The 27,815-nt window shown below is 32.4% G+C and overlaps 1 protein-coding gene across 1 annotated transcript; it reads left to right on the forward strand.

Annotated features, from left to right (window-relative positions):
* The first annotated feature begins 2,543 nt into the window (after positions 1-2,543).
* Positions 2,544-18,794, forward strand: LOC148280036 (uncharacterized). The gene is made up of 7 exons (XM_088229008.1): positions 2,544-2,653; positions 4,740-4,880; positions 5,619-5,765; positions 10,467-11,537; positions 12,905-13,070; positions 15,982-16,180; positions 17,644-18,794. The coding sequence occupies exons 2-7, from the start codon at positions 4,752-4,754 to the stop codon at positions 17,759-17,761; spliced, it is 1,830 nt and encodes a 609-aa protein (XP_088085134.1). The 5' UTR covers positions 2,544-2,653; positions 4,740-4,751; the 3' UTR covers positions 17,762-18,794.
* Positions 18,795-27,815: the final 9,021 nt, after the last annotated feature.

Below are 27,815 nucleotides of genomic sequence, written 5' to 3' on the forward strand. Positions count from 1 at the left end.
GATGGAAGGTTGATATGAAAATTTGACCCGAAATGTTTTTATCAAAAGTTGCTGGAATACTGTTGTGTCAAATTCGACGAGACAAGTTTTGACAAAACTTGCTGGAATTTTGTTATGTCAAGAATGGTTTTTCAGAATCCAAAAGTCATACAGTGATGATAAACACATTGCCATATACATAAAAATATGGAGATAATTATTTTATTTTTTATTGAAACTGTTATATTTAATCCCAGGATTTTTCTACAAGACGTTTTTTTTTGGCACCACAACAGGCCGTGAGGCCCAATTACAAAGGCGAATTACAGCACGGTACGCCCAGCCTTCGGCAAAATCGGATTTAATTTTCGTGTTCTCACCGGGAATTGAACCCAGAACCTTCTGTGTGTGAGTCAAATATCTTAACCACCACACCATGGAGGCCACCGAATTAAATAAGTGCAGGACAAATATAAAAATATTGGTTAATTCCAAACAACCTTCAGACTGTCAACACTGCCATAGTCATAGAAAAGTATCATACTATGTGATCAATAACAATATACGGAGCTGTCAGATTTTACTGTTTCATTCTGTGAAATTCGTATTAATTACGCATTTATCGTTGAATGTTTAGCCGGTGATTTTTAAAACTTTCAAAACTGATATGTCATGTTATAACTATTTATGTTAGTTACATTTGTGGGGGCAGAAGATAAGAGAGACGAACGTCGCGCGGGGAGCGACGAGGGAGCGAGAGTCTGGTAGTTCACGCGAGGAGGCTAGCACGTGTGTACACGAGTACGCACTCGTGCGCCACCTCGCTGAAGCGAGTCGGTCCCAGCCATGCCACGAGGCGTAACTAATAACTTCTAGTAATCTATTGTATCTTAGAGTAAATAAAGTAACGTCCTAATCAAAAAGTGTTTTCGATATAACCCCTGGTCTACCCTTAGCGTAAGAGCTCAAACATTTAAAAAATGTATTCAAAGTAAAAATTCTTTTTTTTATTTTCATAAATGTATGGGAAAGCATGACTTTTAGAAGTATGGGAAAGTATTTTTAAAAAGCTGAAGACATTTCCAATTTAGACTCAAACGATGAAGTGAGGAAAAGAAAAAGTTCTAAATTTATTGCAACAGAGAAAAAAAACATTTTTGAAAAGGAAATATGGAAGTCTAGGCACCTACAGGGCTTATGACCTGTCATTGACTGGTTTTAGTTGCCACTTTACACACTGTATAACATTCACCATTCTGCCTATGTTTAAACATCCACATTTCCTCAACTCTTCCATCGGCTATCTTTTGTGGAGTATAAGAGCTGAAACCTTTATTATGTGGGTAAGATTCATCCGGCTGAACTATCAGCTCTTATAATTCACAAAAGTTAACAGATGAAAGAGTTAAGGAAATGAAGATTGTAACGTACGCGTTAACGCGTATGTGCGCTGGTTCATCACCCGCGTCTGTCGCAGTCAGGCTTCCCGGCGTAAACGAGAAGCCACCCTCCCAGACAGAGTCAAAGACAAAGTCGGAAGGTAGGGGCACAACTGCGCCGACCGCAAGTCAACCTCAATAGCCCTGAAAAGGACTTTCCACCCGGCCCAAGTGGTGTAGAGAGGCGAAGACAGTCAGCTGGCAGAGCGGAGCGAAAAGCGAAGTGCAGGAGGGTGAACAAGGTGGAGAACTGAATGAAACACGTCTGAACGGTTCAGAGTTATCCAGATAGCAGTGAAACTTGGTACAAACTTGATTTAAGATTGATGGAAGGTTGAAAAGGAAAATTTGACGCAACAAGTTTTTATCAAAAGTTGCTGGAATATTGTTATGTCAAATTTGAAGAGATAAGTTTTGACAAAACTTGCTGGAATCCTTTTATGTCAAGAATGGTACTTCAGAATCCGAAAGTCATACACTGATGATCAACACATTGCCATATACATAAAAATATGGAGAGAATTCATTTTTTTAAAACTGTTATATTTAATCCCAGAACTTTTCTATATGGCCGACTTTTTTTGGCACCACAACAGGCCCTGAGGCCCAATTACAGAGGTGAATTACAGCACGGTACACCCAGCCTTAAAAAAAATCACATTTAATTTTTGTGTTCTCACCAGGAATCGAACCCAGAACCTTCCATGTGTGAGCCAAATGTCTTGACCACTACACCACGAAGGCCGCCGAATTAAATTAGTGCATGACAAATTATTTTGTCAAATAAATGCAATCCGTAAGGATTTCTAAATAACTAAATAATTGTAAAAATACAAAAAAAGTAAGTTAAAAATGTTTTTCAATGCTTTTTATTTAGATAAAGAAGTTATTTTATTTATTGTCTTTAATGTTTAACACACATGTGCTGAGTGATGAACAGATTAACCAACATTTTTATTTTAAATCATACATGTGGTGGAAGAACTAAGAAATATGTGTTTATATTAAGAAAAAAAAAACAATGACTATAACTGTAAACAAACGAAAGATATGTACACAAAATTGAAAATTGTTACTTTTATTCCTATCCACTAAATTTTTGTGATAATTTTATATGGCTACATTAAGAATACTAAGAAAATCATAGAAAAAAGCAACAAAATGAAATCTGAAAACGAAAACCGAGAATCGTAATATGGCGCTAGGTGTAATTATAGCCTGGGAATATTAGACAGGTAAATAATCAACTTATGCTTTCGATTTTGTTGTTCTCTTTTTTACACCGCTCAATATTATTTTCGATCAAATGTGTTATTTTTAATACTATTTCGAATAAATGCTTATACTATTACCCAACTCTGCTGGTACATACTTTTCGGTCATTGCTTTAGCCAGCAGCTAAGGTGGCTAATTTAATGCATGTCCGGTTAAACAGGAGAATTTTCCGTTTTGATAGAACCAGTTGGAAAACGTTAAAAAAATACGTTTTTTCCTTTGACAGTATCCTAAGCTGCGTAAACTTTTCTGCTCGGGTTCTGCGAAGATGGCGAACTCTGCTTTTACCAGCCAAACAAAACCAACCTTGCATGCTTAATGAAATGTCAAAAATATTTCTTACGATTTTTACATTTTCGAAGTTTTCCCAAAATATTTTTACCATTTATTTAAACACAATGAATATTAGCAGTTTTATCATGGCTAATTTTTAGTGTTATTAATTGAAATATATTTGACAATATTAAAGTAACTAGGTATAACTTTCGACGCATTTTTTCAATTTTTTCGCATAATGAATTCCTTCAAGGTGATACTTTACTGCGTTTTAAAATGTGTTTAAATGATTACTGGAGTGTTAGAAAGTGCTGTAAAAATTAAAAAAAAAAATATTGACATCTATAATAGTAAGTAATCCATAAATTGATCAAAATAAAATAACGTTTTCTATATTTGATCAGATATTGCTAGTAACCAACTTATTGTTCTAAGGTGGTGCTATAGTAATTGGACACTCTAAATCTAATGGTAAAAAATAAGTAAACTTAAAAATTTATCTCTTCCATAAAATAGACACTCGCATGTTTTTTCTTTAAATGAACGCATTACAGCTATTTATTTTTAACAATAAGGTTTAGAATGGCCAATTACTGTAGCATGTCCGATTACTATAGCACCCTCCCTATTTTTATTTTTTCAAGAAACATTACCCAGGGAAATCTCTATCATATAATGACAGCAGTTTTATTTTTCTTACAATGTTTTGTTAAATATCAATGCTGTAAAAGTCAAAAGGTCTTGAGTTTTATATTACTTTAGCACAATGATTTAATATTTTATGGTATCTTCAGCTTAATCAAAAACCTTAATTTTAATTACATAAATCAAAACCTTAAATACAATATGCTGTTAATAGTTTTAAGAATATTAATTTAGTTATTTAACATTCCACGATAAACAGTAGTTTGCTATGACCTATGTTCTATCTATAGGTGTCTAGTGGCAGATTTCAAAGTTTGAAAAATTGTAAAAAAAAAACTCCTAATACAAATTATGTTTATTATAGTTTAAAAACAACAATTGCAGATTTCATTTTTTAAAAACCACGTTCTCTAAATGGCGGCCATCGAGTCTGACACTCTTCGAGTCTAGCATGCATGTTTTCAAAAACGCACTTACAGAGCGACTGGGGAATCTTGCTGACTTCGGCTCGAATATTTTCTTTAAGTTGTGTCACATTGCTCAGATTTGTTTTATAAACAACGGATTATAAGTATCCACATAGGAAAAAGTTACATTGGCTTAAATCTGGTGACTTAGGTGGCCGCAGTATTATACCGTTTCGGGAAATGTTTTTTTCTGGAAATAACTGCTGCACTGCTTTCATGGAAACATAAGCAGTATGAGCTGCGGCCCCGTCTTGCTGGAACCATGTGTTTCAGTTGAAGTATGGACTATTCTGTAGTTCCAGTCTAAAAAAATCATTGATCATCCGGCGTATCTCTCTGAATTCACAGTTACAGTTTGGCCACGTTGATTTTCAACGAAAAAAAAACACTCTAAATGTACGCCTCGACAGCAAAAGCGCAATACTCTCTACTCCACTGTTCCATGGCTACTAAAAAATCCGCAGCGCTTGATCTTTTAACGACGCCCCCAGCGTCCCTCTCACGCGTTGCGTTCAGAAACTATGTTTGTTCAAACTTTGAAATCTGCCACTGGACACCCTGTACTATGATTAAAAACAAAGTAAAATATTATATTTAAGTAATGAAACAGAGGTCTTGAAAGATTTGGTTATATAGTGTGCAGTTTTTATTTTTCAAGGATGATGTGGAAATGGACTCTCCGCCATCATTCTCCGGGCACTCAGAGGCCCCTCTGCTGAGTGAAGACAGTGGTCTCATCATTACCAGTGGCTCTGTCTCCAGTGATTCTGTTAGCGGCTGGCTCCACATTACATCAGAAGTAAACGAAAAATCATTTAGTTAAAATATTTGTAGCCCTAAGTTCGCTTGTTAAAAAATTCCACAGTTTTGTTTAGATAATGCTGTGCAATACTTATAGATGTAGTGCACCAGCTACGGGTTGGTTCTACTGCGGATGTGCTGCCTGTCTCAGGGTGTAATGCTTAGGCATGTCTCCTTGTATTAGCTAGTGCCGTAGGATCCTTTTCAGTTTTCACAATTGTTAATTGGAAGTGAAGCTTAGGACCCGGTAGAAAAGGTCGGGAGTGAAGAGAGTAGTAGTGAAATCCAATCTTGTAGACGGTGCTCCCGTGGATAGTGATTTTGATTTCCAATATACCACAACTTGTTTGCCATTTTCTATCATGGTTTTGTATTTCCAAAAGAAAATGGTTCCAAAATTGAAATATTTGAATAAATCATAAAAACACAAAAAAAATTGTGCCAATTCGTCCTTTACTTCTATATTTGCCAACCCCCAAAGTCATAAAGTGTATTATGTTTGCCCTGCATTTTTTTTACTAGCTACCCCCCGAAGTCACCAAATCTCTGTTTTGTAAAAAACTTTTTTAAAACATTTCCGTTTAAAATTTCTAGCCGGTAATAAATATTTTTTATAGTTAGATAGGAGGATCTATTTTTGTTAACTAGCCAACTTATAAATCATCTTTCTCAAAGTTGTGATATTGTGGCTCTTGAAAAATTTTTTTTACAAACATTAAATACGTTTTTGTTTTAGCTACAAGAAAGTGATTATGATGAAAAGTCTCTGTCATTATATGATTGTCAAGAGACGTCAGAACGAATGTGCGGTGATAATTTCAATACTGTTAAAAAGGGTCCTACAAAAGTTGTTTCTGCTATAGATCCACCACCACAGTTTCAGGTAAAAAAAAATACAGTATGATAATATTATCAGGCATTTTAGATAACCTTTTAATTATTATGTGTATATTTTATAAATAATATGATTATAATCAAATTAAAATATAAAATTGAATTTGACTAACACTTGAATAACACTGTTGAATAAAAATTTTATTGAAAAAATAAGCTTTTAAAGAAATATAATCTCATGCAATGGCGTGCGTTCCATAAAGGCACATAAGCAGTGCCTACCCTACTAGAATTTTATTAAAACAATAACAAGAAATAGTATTAAAAATATTAGTAACTATTTTTTAAATTTAAAAAATGCGCCAGAGATAATTCAGTTAATTTTTTATTTTATTTATTTGGATAACCAACAGCTATAATTATCTTATATATATGTATAACAAAACAAATAACAAACGAGCCAATTACAGTTTTTCACAAGTAGCATCACAGTAAGTTAAAAAAGATTCTCGAACATAAAATGAATAGTAATTAAATGTAAATTCAAAAGAAAATAAAAAATACTACGAATTATTTCGAAAGCAAACGCCGTACGTCATTAAGATTATTTGCAAATAAATCTATGTTAAATGATTTATTTATTACATTAAAATTATTAAAAGTTCGCCATAAATATAAATTTTGCCTATAATTAGATGAAGCAAGAGGTATGTGAAGAAGAGGGTTATTTCTTAAAACTTTGGAAGGAACATTTATAGAAAGTTTGCTTAGTAGTTCAGGACAGTCAATTGAACCAGAGGCAATTTTAAGTAAATAAATTATATCCGCTATTTCCCGACGTTTTTGCAGAGGCAATAGGTGATGTTTTTTATATATATGAATATACTGGTCGGATTTAAACTCAAGTTTCAACCGGAAACACATGAACTTTACGATTTTTTAAAAAATATTTTCAATGCGTGATATTTGCACATTGTACATAGGATTCCATATTTGTGATGCATATTCTAAGTTGCTTCGCACTAATGTACAGTAAAGGATTTTAAGTGTCTTTGCCATAGTGAACGACGTAGAGCTACGCATAACAAAGCCAAGCGCATGCGATGACTTTTTTATGATGCTGTCAATATGGGCGTCGAAAAGTAATTTACTATCATGGAAGATACCTAGATCCTTTACACATAAAGAGCGTTGGAGGTTTTGACCCTTAAGCACATAGTACGTAAAAATTTTACTTTGCGACTAAATGTAATACCACGATGGAATTAATATCTGAGGTATACACATGAGACGAGATAGATGAGGGATTAGTGGAATTTCTCGATTGGATACTAGCTGGATTTAGAAAAGGGGAGTGAAAATATTCAGAAAATGCGTTGCAAATTTCAATACCAGTGTTTACTCGCATATTACCTAATACAAGACTATTAGGAATAGAGTTGGATTTGGATTTGGCCTTCACATACGACCAGAAATTTTTAGGTGAGTCCTCAAAGGACTTTTCCACGAAGGCAATGTAAGAATCGTGACAATCCTTTTCAAGATGTTTGATTCTATCACATAATAATTTAAAAGTTATTAGATTGGAGTGATTGCCGTAAGTCTTATATTTTCTTAAGTATTTATCTTTTTCTTTAATTGCTTTTACTAGCGCGGGGGAGTACCATATAGGATATGAACTGTTCAAAGTCTTAACAGCGGGTACAAATTTATCTCTCAGATTTGTAAAAGTATTGTAAAAAAAGTTTACGGATTCGTCAAATGATCTAATTGAGAATTCAGTATGCCAGGCGATGTCAGAGATTGTACTATTTATTGAATCAAAGTTTGCTTTATTATACAGATATTTAATTAGCGGTGCAGGCTTCAGGTAAGTAAGTTCAATAAATTGAGCATTAATGAAGAGAGCATTATTATGCGGGTCAATAGGTACCAATGGGTCCATACATTCACTAACATTAACAATGTCATTAGAAATGACTAAATCTAGGATCCGTCCGTGTTTATTAAAAATTGCATTAAATTCCGACAAGTTATGTGTATTCAATTCATCGATAAGTAGGTACTCATCGTGACTTTGAGCATTAGAAGGCAAGTATGAAACATTATCAGTTGAAAGCCACTTGATACCGCTCAAGTTGAAACCTTAATACCGCTCAAGTTAAGTAGTGTATTGTACCGATCAGCGCGCCGCTATCGGTCTGGTTCGGGAGAAGCACGAACTACAAATGCCTATTTTGTCGATATGAACAAAACACGTATGCATGAACGAAACGTGTATGTGTGAGTTTTTTTTCAGTTGTAATTACGCATGTATGGGTAAGCTAGTAGGCAGTGTTTTTCGAACGTTGGTAGGTACATTGTTTTAGGAAGAACAAACAAATATATTACTGACATCTAGCGTTTTTTTCAATTATTATTGACAGTCATGTCGAATAAATAACCTCAAATTGGTTTGTTTTATAATCATTATACAATCGAGAGTTTTATGTTCCGTGTTTATTTTGTTAATAAAAATAATAAAGGTAATTTTTTGGAACTTATTGATTTGCTAGCTAAATACGATGGTATCTTGGAAAATCACTTGCAATTATCTAGCAGTGCATTTACGGGAATGTTAAATAGAGTCCAAATTGATTTAATTTTGAGTGTAGCAACCGTAATAAATGAAAATATAAAAATATTTTAAATAAGGATTTCGTAGCAATATATTATATAAATTATATTAAAAATAAGAAATATATTATGTAAATTTAGCATTTATTTGGATATTTGATGTGGCTTAGGTAATTTCAATATTAACTACAACATAGTGATTCAAACTAATGTGACTGAAGGAAACTGTTTGGTAAGATTAATTACTTATATGGGTACTATATAAAACATACTTTTTTTTCTACTGCCTACCCTAGTTAAAAATTCTGTGCACGCGACTGATCTCTTGGAGTGTTAGACTTGATTTAAATTAATAAAAAATAAAATGAATATCCGTGTAATAATTATAATATAATATATTAGTTTTCATTTTAATTTCCGTATAATATTATTTGTATATCTGATACAACCATTCTATGTGTCATAGTAAATATGTTTCATTTTCTAAATTTTAATTCTAACAAACAATTGAGGGTATTAGAAGCAAACTTAGAAATCTCCATTGAAGGAGTTACTGAAATATTTGCGAAAAACTTTGAGAAAAGAATTGTGAGATTTATATTCATGATTCACTAACTCAAAAGTCGGAATAATCGGTGTGTGTGCATGATAATATGTATGAATATAGAGGAAAAGAGGTCTGTATGCAAAGACAGATCAATATGGTGTTCTATCCTCTCTGCCTACCTGTGTAATGGTTTATTTGTTTGTTTGTGTCAAACTTTCACATTTCTTCAATTCTTCCATCTGTTGATTTAAACCTTTATTGATATGGGTAAGAATCTACTGAATTATTTCACTACTAGGAGACGCCTGAAACACCTTTTAATTTTTATACCTCTTTGATCAAAAAAAGTTTATTTATTTATTTTTTATTTGATTTATTTAGGAATGAAGACATATTGCGATCAAAACATTTTAATAGAATCCTTTTTAATTGTCAATTGCACTCAAGATTTCAAATATATAGAAAATTGAATAAAAAGTACTGTATAAGTATGTAAGAATAGAATAAGTAATAAATAGTCACTTTTCGTGAGTCCTCTTCCGTAGTGTAGCGGTTGTTATTTTAAACAATTAAAAAAAATATATATATATATTAAATTATGTTAACAAAATTGACAAACTTTTTTTTTCTATGTTTTAATATACAAAATATATTTTTTTAAATTCACTAAAATCAACTTTGTCATAGTATTTTTACATGTTTTTTTATAGTTTAAAATTATTTTTTTTATTCATTATGGTTCACAAAAAATAAACAATACATACGACATTGTTATAATAATCACACTTTGTTATGTTTAGATATTGTTCATCAATTATATGTGAACACAACATAACAAATAAAAAAGTTTATATATTTTTTTATTTGACTAGCTTAATTAAATTCTATTAATATAAAAGTTATGACAATTAATTATACTAACAGGTTATTACAAATTATTTTACCTAACTAACTTAAGGGATTGTCTGATTTTATCATTGCGTTACAGTTCTCCTATAATTATTTAATGTATCGTTAAAGATATCAATATTAGCATTGCTTTCTACATATTTATCATTATTATATTTATTTATGTATGTATGGGTTCCGACGATGAGTATTCAACTACGTTTCTGACGTCTGACGTTCCCTATATTATGGTGATGGTACTTATTGGTAATGATTGATATCTGAGGAACAACTTATATTTAAAAAATATAGTACTTAAGAATTTTCTTTAATTTGTTAATTTTAAGCAGATGACTATATAGTATATCAAAATGAACTATGATAATCTTATGAATATTTTCATGAGATATTATATTTTCATACATGCTTATGATATGAATGATATGCCATCTAGGTGCTTTGTAGACTGCACTACTTGTAAGAAGAAAGCATACATCATGTTTACATACAAGCAAATTTAAAAAAAAAATGGGCATGCCCTACATGCATGGTACTGGTCCACATAATTTTGTTGCTGCATTTAAAAATGAATATAATTCATTGCCCAGTTTTATTTCTCTGCTTAAATTTCTTCTCAAATGTTACGTGAAACATTCGTAATTTATCTGTGCCAAACCAAATTTTAAATATGTTTTACAGGATAGCCCAATACTGAGTAAGCATTCCCAGTGTGAGTGGGAATGTGGAAGTCTGAAGGAGGGGGAGAGTGGATCACGTAGAGGAGCGCGTCCATCCTCGCGATTATCCTGCTCTCACAGTTCTCTGGCTACCCCCGCCCCGCCTGATGACTCTAGCTTCATTACTCAAGCTATCTCCCACCACACCTTATCAAGCACTGCCACAGAAATAGCAGATATGTACAACGTTCCCTTCGATAGTGATATTTATGCAATTCCTATTGACATGGTCAGGCCGCGGCACCAAACTAAACAATCGCAGAGAAGCTATCGCAAGAGAGGCCGTAGTGTGTCCCAATCCATCTCACATCCTATTGAAAAACATGGCACCAAAGTCTCGAAAAATTGTACCAGAATCCCTGATGCAGTTGATGAAAATAAAAGGCACAGTGTGCCCAGCACTTCCATGAACAAAAAGTGCATTTCTGCCGCTAACATTGGAAGAGACCAAGAACCTATGCATATGACTTTACATGAAGTACGAAAATATCTTCATACGCTTTATTCTAGTTCCAGTGAATCGGAAACTCAAAATAATTCGGTTACGAAGCCGGTAATTAAAACTAAATTAAAATCTAATACAAACGATAATAATAATAGCTTTAAGTATAAATCACTCGAAGGTAATCTAGACGCTGTGTCCAAACTAAACGATACTGATGTTAATAATATTCGTAAAAGTAAAAAACACACTTTCATAATTAATATAAAAAATAGTAAAAAATCAAAGGAGGTAGTAGTGTCCTCTCAGAAAAATGTGAATGAAGAAAATGTGAAGGATGACGGTGCAAAACAGATGCGATTGAAAAAGTCTCAAGCGAAGAGTTTATCACTAAACCTGAAGCAAACGCTGTGCAGTCTGTTGGGGCTGGGGGGCAGAAGCAGGGAGCGCAGTTCAGGGGGCGGCAGCCGACCCCCGCCACCCCTTCCAGCGCCCAACGCCCCCCGTGCCCTGCCCCCTTTACCCAGCACTCACACGCACACAGAGGATACACACATCGACTTCGCTACCTCCATTCAAAAAGTCAAAGATGTAAGTATTTCAACCAATAGCTAAATATGTCCATTTACAAACTTGGGACATAATCTTGTCCTTGAAAATATGTACTTGAAAAGTGAAAACCATGTATTTAGTCCTGCCATATATTCATTCATTATAAAAATTCATAAAATGTAAACAATAACTGGTACCAGTAACCTTTTTTCAGGTAATGTCTCATTTGTGATATTGCTATAATTAGTCGGTTATGACCGTTGCAAAGTAAACATGGAGGGGGGGGGGGGTGATAAAGAAAACTGATACGCTGTAATTGCATTACATGAAGTTGGGAAGTTGCCGAGCAGTGGCAATTTTGGTACTAAATTTCTAGTGAGGCTACAATATATTTTATACTCCAATACCACTAGACTTTAATATTCAATATTTATGTATTTTTCAGCTTTGATAATTACGAAGTTATTCATTACTAGGTACATGCGAAAGCACGCAGTAGAGACTAAAGGCGACTATTGACTGACGTAGTATAATCTGTGCAACTGACACAAGAGTAGACAGAATACCCCACTTCCCTTTCTTTCATCTACGAGGCACCATGAGAAGCAGTCATCCAAAAGTTGGTCATATTGTGACATCCGGCGAGGAATCTTGTTTATGAATAGCCTAACCGCTATCAATGTACTCCAAATTTAATCTTAAGTACATCAAAATACATATGTTTTTTGCTTGCAGCAAGTGTTGTCTGAAGGAGTGCAACTAAATTAGACTGAAGATGTTGTGAGCATTGCCTGTGCGTTGCAAAAAAAACTGTATTTTGAATAAGGGAATAGGGTTGTTTTTACGTTGATATGTTTTTTATGTCATAGCTTTTTATTCAACGTGAATGTGTGGAGTATAATCTTGCCTCACCTGCAAAACCGCCACTGTCGTATATACTGGGTGATATTTTTAATACCCTAAAACTTTTAGGCAACAGTTACCAGTTTGTGGATCAACTATTAATTCAATTAAGGATAATCAAAGTGTTGAAGATCGAGAAACAAGTGGACATCCTCGAACATTACGTAGTTATCAAGGCTGTCGGTAGTGGAATTCAAGAATCCGCTCTGCAAACAAAAAATCTTGTCCAGGGAGATGGCTTACCACACCTAGTCATAAAATAAAACATTAGTAACATTGAAATATTTTATTGTAATCATAATACTTTGTAATGGTATTTATGGCAGGACTATTTAACATTCGTTTGAAAATAATAGTCCTAATAAGGCAAAACAATTGTCCTATTAAAAAATAAAATAATTAGACTCAAATTGGCATTTGAGTTAATATTAATGGCCTTTAACAACATCATCCGTTTAAGGTACTTCTGCAAAGTGGTTATATTTTTATACTTGTTTTTTTAGTATGGTTGGTACTGGGGTCCAATATCTGTGGAGGCAGCAGAAAAGATATTATCAGATGAGCCTGATGGATCATTTATTGTGCGAGATAGTAGTGACGATCGTTACATCTTTACACTCACATTCAAACTCAATGGTATGCGACACGTGCGAATAGAGCACGATCAAGGTATGTTCAACAATCATTTTCACTTACAAGTCTACATATTTGTTTTCAATTTTAACACATAAATTTTGGAATCAAAAATTATTTTCAGATATTTTTTATCATTCAAATTAATATGTGTTTTGAGTGTTGATAAATAAAGTAAAATTACAAGTATGATATTTATTATTCCTGAAGTAACACATAATTATAATTCTTTTTAAAATCTGTTGCATCAATGTAATAGTTTTATGGGTATTTTACTTGTATCTGAAATATTAATTTGTACTGATTATGCTGTACATTTAGTAAAAGGATGGGTTAGTCAGCAAAATAAATTTTATTGTAAGGGTTTCTTAAACAACATAGATTTTTATTTGATTCGGAAGTACGATTCTGGTGTCATTCTGGATAACAATATATTGGAACCGCAGTTACAAGCTATAATGATATTATAAGATCAATTAGATATTTTACAAGCACTGACCTATTAAAATTATGTATACATTTTTGCATGTGCGAAGCATTTTATAATTCAGTTCTATAATTGCGTTTATAAGAATCCCATCGAGCACATTTGAAACATTATTTTCTCAAGGACTGCTGAGTCCATTATATATCAGAAAATTCAAATTCCCGAAAGCAGATATATTATTTTGTATATGAGTTTTCATAAATATTTTAAATAACCGGATTCACTGCCCGCAAATTATCGAAAACATTGTATCCAGATTACCTGTTCATAGAACTCTTCTCTGTACTTTATCATGTACCTCATCCTACTAAGAACTACATGAAAAATAGTGCATCAGTGTTTTGTTGAATTCGGGGATGGCTTGTTAGAGCTTGTAAACGTTTCTGACACTTTTTGATGTTATGTTCTGAAATATGGGAAGAGGTAAGGGGTTTATAGATTATTATGCGGTTTGCGAGTTCGGTGGATGATTTAGTTGTGATTGCGGCACAGTATGTCGGTGCTGTTAAAACTGATGTTTTTTCTGTATTAGTATTATTGTTATTTCTTTTTATTTTATTATTTTCTTATTTCAATAACTAGAGTTATCGGCTACAGATCTTGTTTTTTATGCAATATGTAAATGACATTGCAAATCTGTATGACCTTTATTTTTTTTAAAGTTGTACCAGCCTAGAAAATCGAGAGTAGATTGTACACATTTAAAAAATATTTTTGTTTATTTTTGCAAAAAGATGTTTAAATTTAATGTTGTCATCTTTCGAGTATGTTTTTCGAGTTCAATATTACACAGAGAGTTTTTCTGTATTATTATGCCATGTGTGGTTTGCACGCTTTTCAGACGTTTCGGATCGCATTACAGCGTCCATTAGGGCTGATGTTATTTGTGTGGATATATATGTAACCTTAAGAGTTTAATATTGATTCTTGTTGAAAACATGATGTATTTTTATATTTTAAATACAGTTGTTGAGTTGTGTACATTTTGATTCTTGATACAACTTATGCTGAGCCGAAACTTGTAATTTAAAATTAAACTGATGGTCTTTGTAATCATTACTGTACATAATATTTTAAATCTTAGAAAAGTATTTTATGTGTAAATTTGTCTATTTTTTAAAAAGTACAAAGTACTAATAAAAGTCTGGGATAACATTATGCACATGTAATGTTTGAAAATTCTGTTTAAAATAACAAATTTACTCATGAAATGCATTTAATAATTCATGCAGTTGTATTATTATTAAAAAATATTTGGGGATATGTAAATCTTTGTAGTCAAATTCTGGACTTTTTACTGATCAATACTAGATATTTTTTTGAACAGAAATGAAGCTGTTGATAATATGGAAGTCTAGGCATTTACAGAGCTTATGATATGTCATCGGCTATGTAACATTCACCATTTTGCTTGTAGGTAGAGTTGAGTTCCATGTTCATTTATGGTATTTTTTTATTCTCTATATACCTACAGGCTGAATGATGAATGTTATGTGTTGATGGATCAGATCTGTGTAAATGCCATATTATAAACAGCTTCATCTCTGTTGAAGAAATGTCTAACATTTTTTATATTATTGTTTATATATTATACATTTACTTCCAATATATTATTGTATTATTAAGTTTGGAATTTGTCTAAGGGAAGAGACCATTGCAGGAGACTGCTGCGAGACATTGCATATATTTATATATAGTACTATTAAGCGTGTTGTCCAGATGTTTATTTAAATTTATGTTTATGTAATAATTTTATTTGTAGTGTTCTTTAATAATATGCATTCTTCCACTTTCTATTTTGTTGTATCCCAACTCTCTCTTGGCTCTTGGTTAGTTTAAAAATATATATATATGTATCTATATGAATAAATAAATAAATAAATATATTTGTACATATATATATATATATGGAAACTTATATGGACTTATATGGAAATATAAGTTATTACATCATTACAATGGAATTCCATCAAGAATTGTCAATAAATAATTTAAATGAAATATATATATATTTGTATTATGTTATGTCTTATTTTTGTAATGTTATTAAATATGTAATAAGTAATTTATGTATTTATGTATCCTTACTCACAAATTGTTCGATACATATTATATTTTCTTAATTATTCTTTATTAAGGTTTCTGTATTTTTGATAAGATGTAAAAATAAAATAAACATTATTTTAAAACAGAAACATTCAGCACAAATTTCCAGCCACGACTTTGAGTATAGCACCTTGAGCGCAGTGGATTTATTATTTGCGTTCATTTTTATATTTTGTATATGCGATGAGATGATTGATATTTCAGAGTCGACGATAACTGAGATTTTTTTTGTTTTTTTGCGTGCGTTTTTAATTTTGACTAATTTTTGAATTTCATGTTTTGCATTTTATTAAAAATGTTATGTATTCAGTATTCATCTACCATAATCAGCTGCGATTCTATGTTCATTTTCAGGTAAATTCTGCTTTGGTAATTGTACAATGTTCAAAGCGCATACTATCGTCGATTTTATTGAGAATGCAGTGGAGACTTCTCGCAGTGGGCGGTATTTGTTCTTCCTCAACTTAAGGCCCGTTCTAGGACCAATGAGGGTTCAGCTGCTTTATCCGGTCTCAAGGTTTATGAGGGTCCAAAGTCTACAGCATATGTGCAGGTATGTAAAAAAAAATTTAAAACGTGACCCAAATTTATATTCACAATAAGTACATGGCATGTCTCAAAAGTAAGTTCTCTGGCATGAATCCATTAATGATGACGAATGCTCTGATAGGCTATTGACATCAACAACTGAGGTATACATTGATTGGATTGTTGGTTTTCATAGATGAAAGTGGCGTTGTGCAATAATAATTATTGCTAAAAGATCAGACTCAATGAGGAGTGTTATTTGTGTATTAGGAGACTTAAATCAATTCCCCTTTAAAAAAATCTTGCACAATGATAACGCACCATCTCACAATGCCATAATTATCCTACAACACAAATACTATCCAACAGTCACCAAAATTACTTTAACTACCATGCTATTGATCAATCAACTCATGTAACCACTTCAGGGAACATGTTTTGACAGCTCTGAGGATGTAATGAAAAAAAATTAAACGGTTGTGGGCTACACTACCGAAAATCAAGTATCAAATTTTAAATGGGACATTGTCAATTGAGATTATATTTACTATTATCTGAATATATTTCTGAAATTTTTTGAACAATGGGTTATATTATATTTTGACATGATCGCCACTAACCGGGATGCATTTTCAAGGTGCACTGGAAGTTTTGTAATACTTTCCTCATAGAAACTATCTGCCACCTCCTTTTCCGGGCACTCAGTAACTTCTTTCTTCACTTTCTCAAATACAAGTAGAAGTGCCAAGTCAGAATAAAGGGGTTGGGTTGAAATGTCACAACCAAACTGATCAAAGAGAGCTTTTGTGTCCGAGCTAACATGAGGCTGAGCAAGCACAAGGCCGAGCATTGTTATGGAAAAGGCAAACCACCTTTGTCAGCATGCCTCGTCTTTGTTTTTGGATGGATCAGTTTTTTCAGACACAGTTTTTTCAGCATTTCACAGTAAGATACCGCATTAATTTGGTCTCCATTGCATAAACTCGATGAGATGAAACCCTTTCCGTTCCCAAAAAACAGTTGTCATGAATTCCCAGGAGATGGCGTTACTTTCTGTTTTTTTGGAGAGTGCGAGCGTCTACTTGAGGGATGGGTGATTTTGACTAGGGTGTAAAGTAATAAACTCGGCCAGGTGTAACTGTATTTTTTTTTGAGAAGCACAATAGACCACATGAAACAGTCAACAAATCATTTACAGATGTTACATACATAGTAAATTAATTCTTGCCAAAGTTCAGCATAAAAACTTTGAGGCCAATGATTGACTATGTAGAGTAAAAATGTTAATATGCACATTACATGTCCTGTTGTTAATTGATTTTATTTATCTATGAAATATTAATTTACAAATTTTCATATATTAAATTTTGACAGATTTCTGTAATGAAAACTTAAACTAGGTTGAGCTCTATCAGATAGATACCACATTTCACAAGTTTTCTTCTTGATTTGAATTTGTTTATGTACTAAGTTTTTTTTTCTTACCAGGTTTGTGATATTGAAGTATGTGCGGATAGACTTGATCAATAGTCTTCCCCTTCCACGGAGAGTACTGGATTACCTCAGCACTCCACATTACTACTCGGAGATCTTGGCCGATCGCTGACTAGCTGGAGTCAACAAAGTATTCTTGATCACACTGGATTAAATCCCCTGTTTTTGGACTTCAACATCAGTAACCAAGCTTTACATACTTGTCTCTTTTTATACCTGTACCACTTTTATAACTTGTCGAGATTTTAAATGCTTGCTCTAATAACATTTATCATAACACTGCAATTACCTATTTGAAGAGTCTTGTTTTTCTGGAGTAGTGGCAATGTTATACTTTTCTATCATGAATAATTTTACCGACAAAGATTGGTGAGTGATATATTGTACACATTTTTAAAAACTTTTTACCGACTGATCTTAGTTGGTAAAGTTTTTTCATTTTAAGATAGATCATTCCACGATTGTAGGACTAATACACTGTAATTAGTAAAATATTTAGTTTTAAAAAACAATCAATCTTATATATTTTTAAAGTTGATGATTGATAATTAAAGTGAATATTTTTAGTTCTACACTGTTACTTTTATAGACAGAATATTACAATATGAATTTATCATTATCATATTGTTGCTTTGTGCAGGTGGCATTCGTTGTTATCAAATAATTTATTTTAACCTTATTGTAGTTCCGATGAGTCTAATAGTAAAAAAATATGTTTTTGTTTCTATTTATTTAAAAAAATATTTTTTAATCTATTTTAGCAAGCAGTCAAACATTTGACAAACATCCTACTTTTTCTTAGTTTCTGCTATGCTAAAATAAAGACAAAGCGATCTTTGCACAACATTGTATACATAATAACTCGTAATAAAATTGAAAATTGATCGAGATAAGATAACCAAAAAGCATTGATAAATTGATGCTAACCGAACTCCATTTTTTTATTATTTTTTTATTATAGTTGCAAGTTATTTTTACTTTGCTTTTCTTTTATGCAATGTTTTATCGAATATACTTATATTGAAATTGCATTCAGTAGACTTTAACTTTCTTCCACCGAAGATAACAATAGTAAAAATAAAATCAAAATCAGAATTGATAAAAAGCACTTTGAAATCATAAATGTTTGACACCAAAAACAAAAAGAGCTCAATACCATAATTAAATAACTCAGCCAGCTTGATCGTCCCTGTAATGAATCGAACAGTCTCTCTTCTTGTATTATTACAGTTCAGAAGCTCAGCTAGTTAATTTTTCGCAGCTATCCGAGTGGTTAGTTTGCTTTCAAGCTCCCATCTCGGCCTATTGAACATTGGGCAGTATATTAGTACAATCTGCTCAACGATGCCATCACATGGGCAGCAACTGTCATCTCGCAGCCCAAAGCGATGTAGATATTGCCTCATACATCCATGCCCCGAGAGAGCCTGAGTTAGTTCGTATGTAGGCGTTCATGCTTCTAAAATGTTTTGGCCTCACCTGTGCTTCTCAAAAGTTTCTTAATCCACTTATTGGCATTTTGGGTTCACCAGCTTCATTATTATTTGAAGTAGTTTCTGAAATACCATTTTCTTTTATCCAATGTTTGAGACTGTGCTCTCCTAAACACAGAGTGTTTAGGAACATCAATCAACAAACCTTAAGATGTTTTTATAACATTGGCTTGGGGCACTGTGGATAGATGTGGGGCACTCTGAACAATGTGATCTAAAGATGTGATAAAACTGCACAATCCCATTAATGATGTAATGCTTTTATTATTTTTAATGTAAGAGGATGAAACTTTTCTTTTGTAACAACATATATTTCTTCTTCGCAATCATCTTCGTCACCATCTCCTTCGTCTTCAGAATAAACGCTTATGTGCTCACTTTTCTCTTCGTTAGACTCCGACTGCAATACTTTTATTTTCTTCACACTGGTATCTTTCTTTTTTGCTTTTGTTTCTTTTCATCTTTTCAGTTCTCTATTTCCTGTTTGTTCGGTGTGTCAGTAGAAATTATAGATTTACTTTTACGTCTTACTGCTTGTCCAGGTTTTCTAGGTCCACGGAACTCACAAATTCTTTCAAAGTTGAAGGCCTTTCCAAGATTTGCAGGGGAGATTGAGAGCGTGAGTTACCAACCACTGTGCTAAACTGTGCTGTGAACTAAAAACGATTGGCGAAGGAGTTCTTGAGTTAGGGTTCATGAGATGGAAGGAGAGGGGCACTCCAATTGCTGTAGTGGAAAATCTTCTAAAGGAAGAACCGGGGACTCTCTTGCAAAATAATTGGTGCGCTGCTGCTCTCGATTATCAGAGGTTTAGTTGCTTGCTGTGAGATTGATATTAAGTGGTTCAATGTCCCTGTCTGTTACCGCACTAGGTGAATATCATTACCGGTGGAAGAGTGTGTCCCAAAGCACTGATGATGTAGCAGGTTGTCACGAGCGTACCCTTTTCTGCACTGGTGACTTTGCTAACCTGCTTTTGCCCACGAACCGCTTACACTTTGGCGGATTTTTGTACAGTCATCGTGTTGATTTCGTCTCGGTTAAAAATTCTAATTCCATTGCAGAAAGTTGGTTCTCTTTGCATAACATTCCAGAGGTTATCATAAAAAATATTGACATTGTGCCTATTGAATGAAGTAGCTCTACTCAGGCTACATTCTTCTGGGACCCTCAAACTCAAAGTTTGATGGCGCTTTTTGAAATGATACAACCGGTCAATTCGTGCTAGTTTTGTTACGTTCCACTTTTGAGGAATCGATATATTATTTTGCACCCCCATTTCGTATGCGAGCTAACGAACTTCGAAAGTAGTCAGTCCATAAAATATTTGGAAACATGATGTAATATAATCTACCAAAGTGTTTTCTTGACTGTTTGTAAAAATCTTTCTGCTAGCATAATTTGGTGTGAACCATTGGCTCTCTTCATTCTGGGTTTTATAATAATAAGTGTAGTGTGGTTTACTGTATGTCTCGAACTTTTGCAACTTCATATATTTTTTTGCCTTATCGTACCAACTCAATGACTTCTTTAATTTTCTCTTCTCCGTGTTGTCCAATATTGGTCTTCTGTTCTCGGTTGCGTACCATGTTGTGAGGCAGGAATCTGAACAGAACAAATAGCGGTGAGAAAAGTACCTGAGGGGGGGCACTATGGATAAATTATCCACACTGCCCCCGATTCATTTTAACCGCTCTACCCCACGGAGTCCTTTTGTAAACATATTTTTAAAAAGTACAAATTTCATTTGTATCATAAATAGCACTTACTCAATTATCACAGCTAAACCAAACCTTATTTAAAAGATAAACACAAAATCATTGAGTAAATTAGGTAAAAACCATTCAGAATCAAGTGTCGAAAAAAATTACAACTTACGATTCACCAAGACAGTTTGCCGCTCACTAGCGCAGGAGTCAGGGAATGACTAGAACGAACAGAGCATGTGTGTGTGACCAATAGTTTGTGTGTTATTATTCATTATTCACTGCACCCCACTAACCACAGTGCCCCTTGTTCCCCTACCGTTATATTGTATGCACAGATTTTCAAATACTCAACTGAGGCGTGACTGCAACGTGTCTCAGTCAAAATTGATTGTATAATTATTGCCTGAACCCTGTCAGATGGAGCCTGATCTAACTAGTCGACACTCCATATTAATTTTAAAATGCTATATTATAGAGATTACCTGGCAATAAATGCATATGCAATCTATTTATAAATAAATAAATGTAAAAAATATTTTTAAGTAAATCAATCAAATAAAGTAAAACCTTGTTATTAAAAAATCTAGTATCTTCGGTTGCGCACACCAGTTAACACTAGGTCACGAGAATTTGAATGGAGTAATTTTGTGAATTGTGAGTCCTGGCTTTTAAGATGATATTTAGAGATAAAAACATAAAGTAACAATACATAACTGATGGATTTTAGCTAAAAAGGGATCAAATCAATTTTTGATGAAGAGTTTTTGCGCTAAAATCAATGTTGTACTGTGTAATTACAGTAGCACGTGGCGGTCTGAGCCTTGGTAGGGACTCCCATGTTAACATGCGCGTGCTGTTGATCGGGTTAAATGACATGCGTAGACATGTCTCTACCACAATTTTCTCATCTCTCAGTAATCATAAAATGTATAATATAATTCATAATTGTTGCCTGCACAAAGCTATAATGATTTATTTGTAAATGATGTATTATTAGTCACCATGTAGTTGTTTTGAAAAATAAATGCACTTTTTTGTAAAAAAAGTATAATATATTTTGCGTGTAACTTATAAACGAATATATTATTATTTAGATCTGCTCCAGCAAATCAGGACACACTAGTGTTATGACCACATAGTTAAGTTTAATTCTTCAAACAAAATGTAGGTATTTTAATAGGCACTCACGTTGATCGTCACATATATGTGTTTTGACTGTTTAGCTCTGTTTGTAAATTTTTGTATTTAGCAAATACAATTTTGAAATATCCAAGTGCAATTAATAATGTACATTAAGGATCGGTCAGAAGAATGAAAAAGATGTGAGACGTTGAGGTACCTATTAGAAATAATTTCAAATTTTTGTAAGTATTTATTAGAATTGCAATAAAAATATTAACTTAGTTATCAGCCGCTAATATTGTGATAATACAAGATGATATTGTGATATCTGTAGCGCACACTACAAAATAGGAGTAATCAGAACTATGTTATGTTTGATACTGATTCAACATCAAGTTAAGCGTTTTTTTTTGCAAATAATCAATTAACATTGTGAGCTGTAGTATTTATTTAGTCCTTTTGATATATGTACTAGCTTTGATAAAAAAGAAACCATAATTTTAGTTTTATCAATATTTATTGATTTGATTTCGATTTTATCTCCTTTAAAATAGTTTCCATTAGATATAATGCACTTATGCCACTGTTTTCCGATTGTTCAAAACATCTCACAAATTCGGTTTTGGAAATGATGGTGTTGAGATGCTATTGTAATTTTGGCTTTTTTCATTCTTGGCTCTTGTGGTAGCTTTCATTATGAAGATTTTGCCCTTGTGTCAACGTTATAGCCATACACACATGTTTGGTCACCTGTTATGATGTGTTGAAGCATGTTTGGATCAGCAGCAAAACTATTCAACCATTCCTTACCAAAAAAATTACAGTACCTACTCTCTTTGTTAATAATTTAACAATTTTGAAACAAATTTAGCTGCCACTCTTGTCACGCCCAAACTATTGATTAAAATCGCATTGCATGCACCGAGATGCATTGGGATATTAACTTAATAAATAATTTATAGTAGGATATGCGCCACTTGTCCAAATATCAGTGGTAATAAAGATATGTGGAATTTCTTTTAATATCTCCTTAATTTAGATTTTCACACGATTATACATATATGTCTGGTATTACATTTTCAGTTATATGGGTGCGCGAAACCATCTTATATTTAGGGCATAACTGTTTGATGGTGTGTTGAAATCCCACTTTATTTACTATATCAAACGGCTCCATTTCAACGCATATTTGTTAAGCTGTTATTTGAGTAATGCCTTTCGCATTATCGTACATAACTTTTTTTTCCAAAATATGTATCATAGTTGCTTGTTTTTTTGCTGGAGGTTCATCACTGGCGGTAGAAGAAGAAGGTGTGTTGTTTAACTCATTTTTATGAAAGCCCTTCGCATGTGTCCACATATTCGAGGTTGTGTATCCTTTGCACGAAATTGCCTTTCCACCACGAGATACACTTGCATTACAATATAAACATATGGCCTTTGTATCGTCATCTTCTTTTGATTGAAAATTATTCCATATGGAACTTGTATGTTTTATAGGAGTTGCCATTTTAGCGATACAGGCAGACACCTGTCAGACAGATTACTATTGTAAAACAATACGGAAACGTGTCTCGCGCCGGCCGACAGCAAACTGATTCGAAGTCTGGAACATTCTCAACTAACTAAGGGAGCGAACATTCTATAAGTGTGAGTGAGTGAGAGCCAAATCCCGAGACAGGCGGCGAGGGCCTTGACCTTCGCTCATAAATTTAAAAATAAAATATAGGCAATGCCGATATATCGGGAACGCCGATATATCGGTATCGTTGCATCCCTAGTAAAATCCATACTATAACAAGCACTAGTTATCACATGTTCTGGACATACTTGAAAAAATGTGCATCTTTCATCGTGGCTGGTACTAATATCAGATATAATGTTTCCAACACCGTGTAACACGTCAGAAATAACTCTAACTTCTATGAATGATTTTCGCTTCTTCATCAGTATAACTATTTGCAATGTGCGTTTACAGTTTTAAAGTACAAGTAAACAATTTTGTAATCTAAATGATAGCTTTAATTAAAACTAGCCCTAATCGGCTTCTTGTATTATATACACTATTGTGCAATACATAATGGAATAGAGAACTATTGTTAGTGGCTCTAACTTGGTAGTATTTCACACTTATCAAGTGCAATAATAATTGTTACAATTATGATGTCTTGCAATGTGAGGTTACAGATCTAAAGGGTACATTTTAGCGATGTCAATGTACAAAAAATGCTCGATAAATGTACAAATAAATTAATATTACGTGCATAGTGTTGCCTGTTTACATACATAACTTATTGTATTTTTCCCTAACCCGGTGATGTTTTTACATGATCAATGAAATTTTTGAAGATGAGAGAAAGATCTCATAAATTAATTAAGGGTTTAAGTGTTATCTTAAGTTTAAGTTCTGATGAAGATTGATTAGATTTGTATATTGTGCATTAATATTAAGTGAAAAATCATTAATTATAAGGGTTAGATAGAATATAACAGTGTGGGATTGATAGGAACCTAAAATAATATTAGGTGTACATTTTGGTTTTATCATGTATAGTTTTTGTGGTTGTATGATTAAGTCACATTTTTTTGTGGGATATATTATTATGTCTTCTTCCGCCGTTCCCTCATCACAGAGTATCGCTACCAACATTGACAGCTTCAATTCTTCTAGATATGTGTTAGATAAACAAATGTTACTTATGTGTACATATATACAAGCTTTTTGAAGTACTTGTACGTCTTTTTTTATTATTTTTTTCCATATAATACTTTTCTAGAAACGGAATTTTAAGCAAAGATAAAGTATGCGGATAATTGATTAAATATCAGTAATATTCTGGCAGTTTATAGTTCAATATGTATTGTATTATCCTGCTCACATGGCACAGGGTTCTACTGTACACATTTTGTCGAAAATAAATATCTTTATTAATTTGTGTGAATTCACATATTATGTATGGTAATGTTCTTACTCACACTGTTCTATGTACGTGCATTGCTGTGATTTATTTTAATGTTTTTCTTTTTTATTATGTTCTCGCTTGAAGATTTTTAAATTTTAAAAAAGGATTATAGTTTGAAATGAAATATTTTCAATAAAACATATAAATTATTTATTAAAAATGAATGGGTATTGTTATACCTATATTTATTAAATAAAAAAAATATGGATTGTCTTAAAGAATGTCTGACCATGGTCAATATTATAAATAAATAGGACAGTAAGATTATCTTTTTATAACATAAGCGCATTTTTAATTTAAATTAAAATACAATGCTCATGGGATAGTTACGATAATATTGACTATTGCAGTTTTGATTTTTGTACATAAAAAACAAACAGACAAAAGAATGCTAAAGTCGTTCGTTTATGTTTGTTTATGCACGGCACTAGTAAATAATTGGGTTACTGTATTCTTGAATTTCAACAGTCTTACGTGTGAGAATTTTTATATTTAACCTGGACTATCAAAACTGTTGATATTTAATTTAATTTTGAATTGTGGGTGTTTTGATTATATTTTGATAAATAATTTTAAATGGACTACTATATGTAATATTATTATAACAATGATTCTTAATACAATTTTAATATAGGTATTTTATATGAGTTTTAAATTTGTACAGGACTTTGTTTTTATCGGTGATTAATTATTATGTCAAATACGAAGATTCTTTTTTAAATATTTATATTTGTCAAAACAGTTTGTCTTATACATGTTACACACAAATAGAAATGAAAAAAAAAAAATAATGAGGAAAAATTGCACATGTGGTTTTTTTAGCAAATTAAGTATACCTACGAATATTGAATATTTTGTATTCAATGTACATAAGTGTAATATCATAGTGTAATGTATTTGGTTCTTGGGATTCTTATAATAAGAAGTCTCCGGTAGCTAATTGTTAGTTTATTTTGGTAACTAATTTTATTGTGTATTGACAATAAATGGTATTTGTATACAATCGTGCAAAAGTGAGGGTTGGACACCGAATGCTTGCTCGGACACCACTGGACACATACACTCACTCTGTCATGCTGACCCATTCGCTCATATACACACACACTCGCATATCCCACATAGCACACAAAATTTAATGCTGCACGTTATTAAACAGTGAATTTTTTAAATGCAGTATCGTGGCAAAAGTATTACGGATACATAACACATTCAAAGAATACTCAAGAATCAGATATATACGATTGCAAAATGAAATTGTAACTCATAATGTGACAGCAGAGCCATAGATCTATAAAATGTATTTATTAAGTTGTGACCTTTATATTCGTTATTGGAATTAATTGTTGAAGCGCTTTCTACAATACAGATTTTGGAATGTAATCTAGACCTACCCTAGTGGGTTGAAAAATTTTGCATGCCTCCATCATAAGGCCCCATTATCAAACAAGTTATACTTATATAAAGCCCAATATTTACTTTAGCATTGTTTTTAGAGGTAAAAATGTTTACTTTTTAATAATTCGTATTGCCTCACCTGGGTGCAGCTAGCCACTATGAGTGTTTAATAAATAAACACATAAATAAGGTTTTTACATATATGTTCTTATTGAATATTAATATTTATTATACATGTTATTTGACTTTTTTCTAACAAAATCATATAACTTATGTTCCTACCCTTTCATCGATAAATTGGAATAAATACCGTTTTTTTTGTTGCTAATTTACATATTTGTATCAAATTGTATTTGATAATAAATAAAATAATAAAATAACTTTGTTTTTAACCACTATTTTTTTTTTCCAGCAACCGGTTTCAAAGCTATACAAGCTTCTTTCTCAAGGTTTCCTTAACTGATGAATTCTTTCCTATTCATTAGACAACTTGGAAATCTTAGAAATAAAAAAGCAATTAATAAATAACCAAATTAACAATATTTCTTTTAGTCCACTCCTGTCTAGTTTCGAACGTATCCATCTCACATTACCATCCTTTGAATAAAAAAAGACTTGATTTATTTGTTTCATTGGCAGTGTACTGATAAAATAAAATAAGATAGGAATGAATTCATTAGTTAAGGTAAACCTTAAGAAAGAAGCTTGTTTAGTTTTGAAACTGGTCGGTGGAAAAAAAATTAAATTGTTAAAAACAAAGTTGATTTATTTATTTTATTATAATGACGCCCTTGAACCTTGAACCTGTAGCAATTGCACAGAAATCTTTAATCCGAGTCATCTTAAAAAAAACATTTCGCTATCCAAGTGACTTGCTCTTCAAAGAATTCAGAGTACTGAATATTATTCAACAGTATATATTGAGTTACGTTAATAGCAGTATGAAAAAGAGCATAAAATGAAAAAAAAAATTACAACAGTTTCAATTCACTAGCAACAATAAATACTCGTTCAGTGATCTGTCTCAACATAAACTGACTGTAAAATAAGGTGTCAAAATATTTTGATTTCTTTTCAGTCTCCCTAATATAATAATATGTATGTATGTATATAAATATGTGACTTATGAGATTTCTCTTAAAATATGCACTATTCTCATGTTTTTTTTATATTTTTATTAGTCCTTAAAAAGTAACTATGATCGTCATATTAGAAATGTTATATTTATTTAGGAACCTGCATTTTTATATTCATCTCTCTGCCTCTTCAGTTATCTAACAAGTCAATGAAAAGGTCTTTGAACACTGTCAACGGATTTTACTTTCGATGTTGCGCACTAAATACAGAGAAGTTGACAGTCAAAACAATGAGGAACTTCAGCCCTACGGGAAATTGGATACAAAAAATGATTTCTTGCGCGGGGTAAAAATTTGAGCATTAAATTGTACTGCAAAGTTTCTTGAATATGTATGGAAAATATAATA

The sequence above is a fragment of the Micrasema longulum genome, unplaced genomic scaffold (assembly GCF_059751315.1).
Source record: "Micrasema longulum isolate JH-2025_06_02 unplaced genomic scaffold, ASM5975131v1 h1tg000629l, whole genome shotgun sequence".
NCBI lineage: Eukaryota > Metazoa > Arthropoda > Insecta > Trichoptera > Brachycentridae > Micrasema > Micrasema longulum.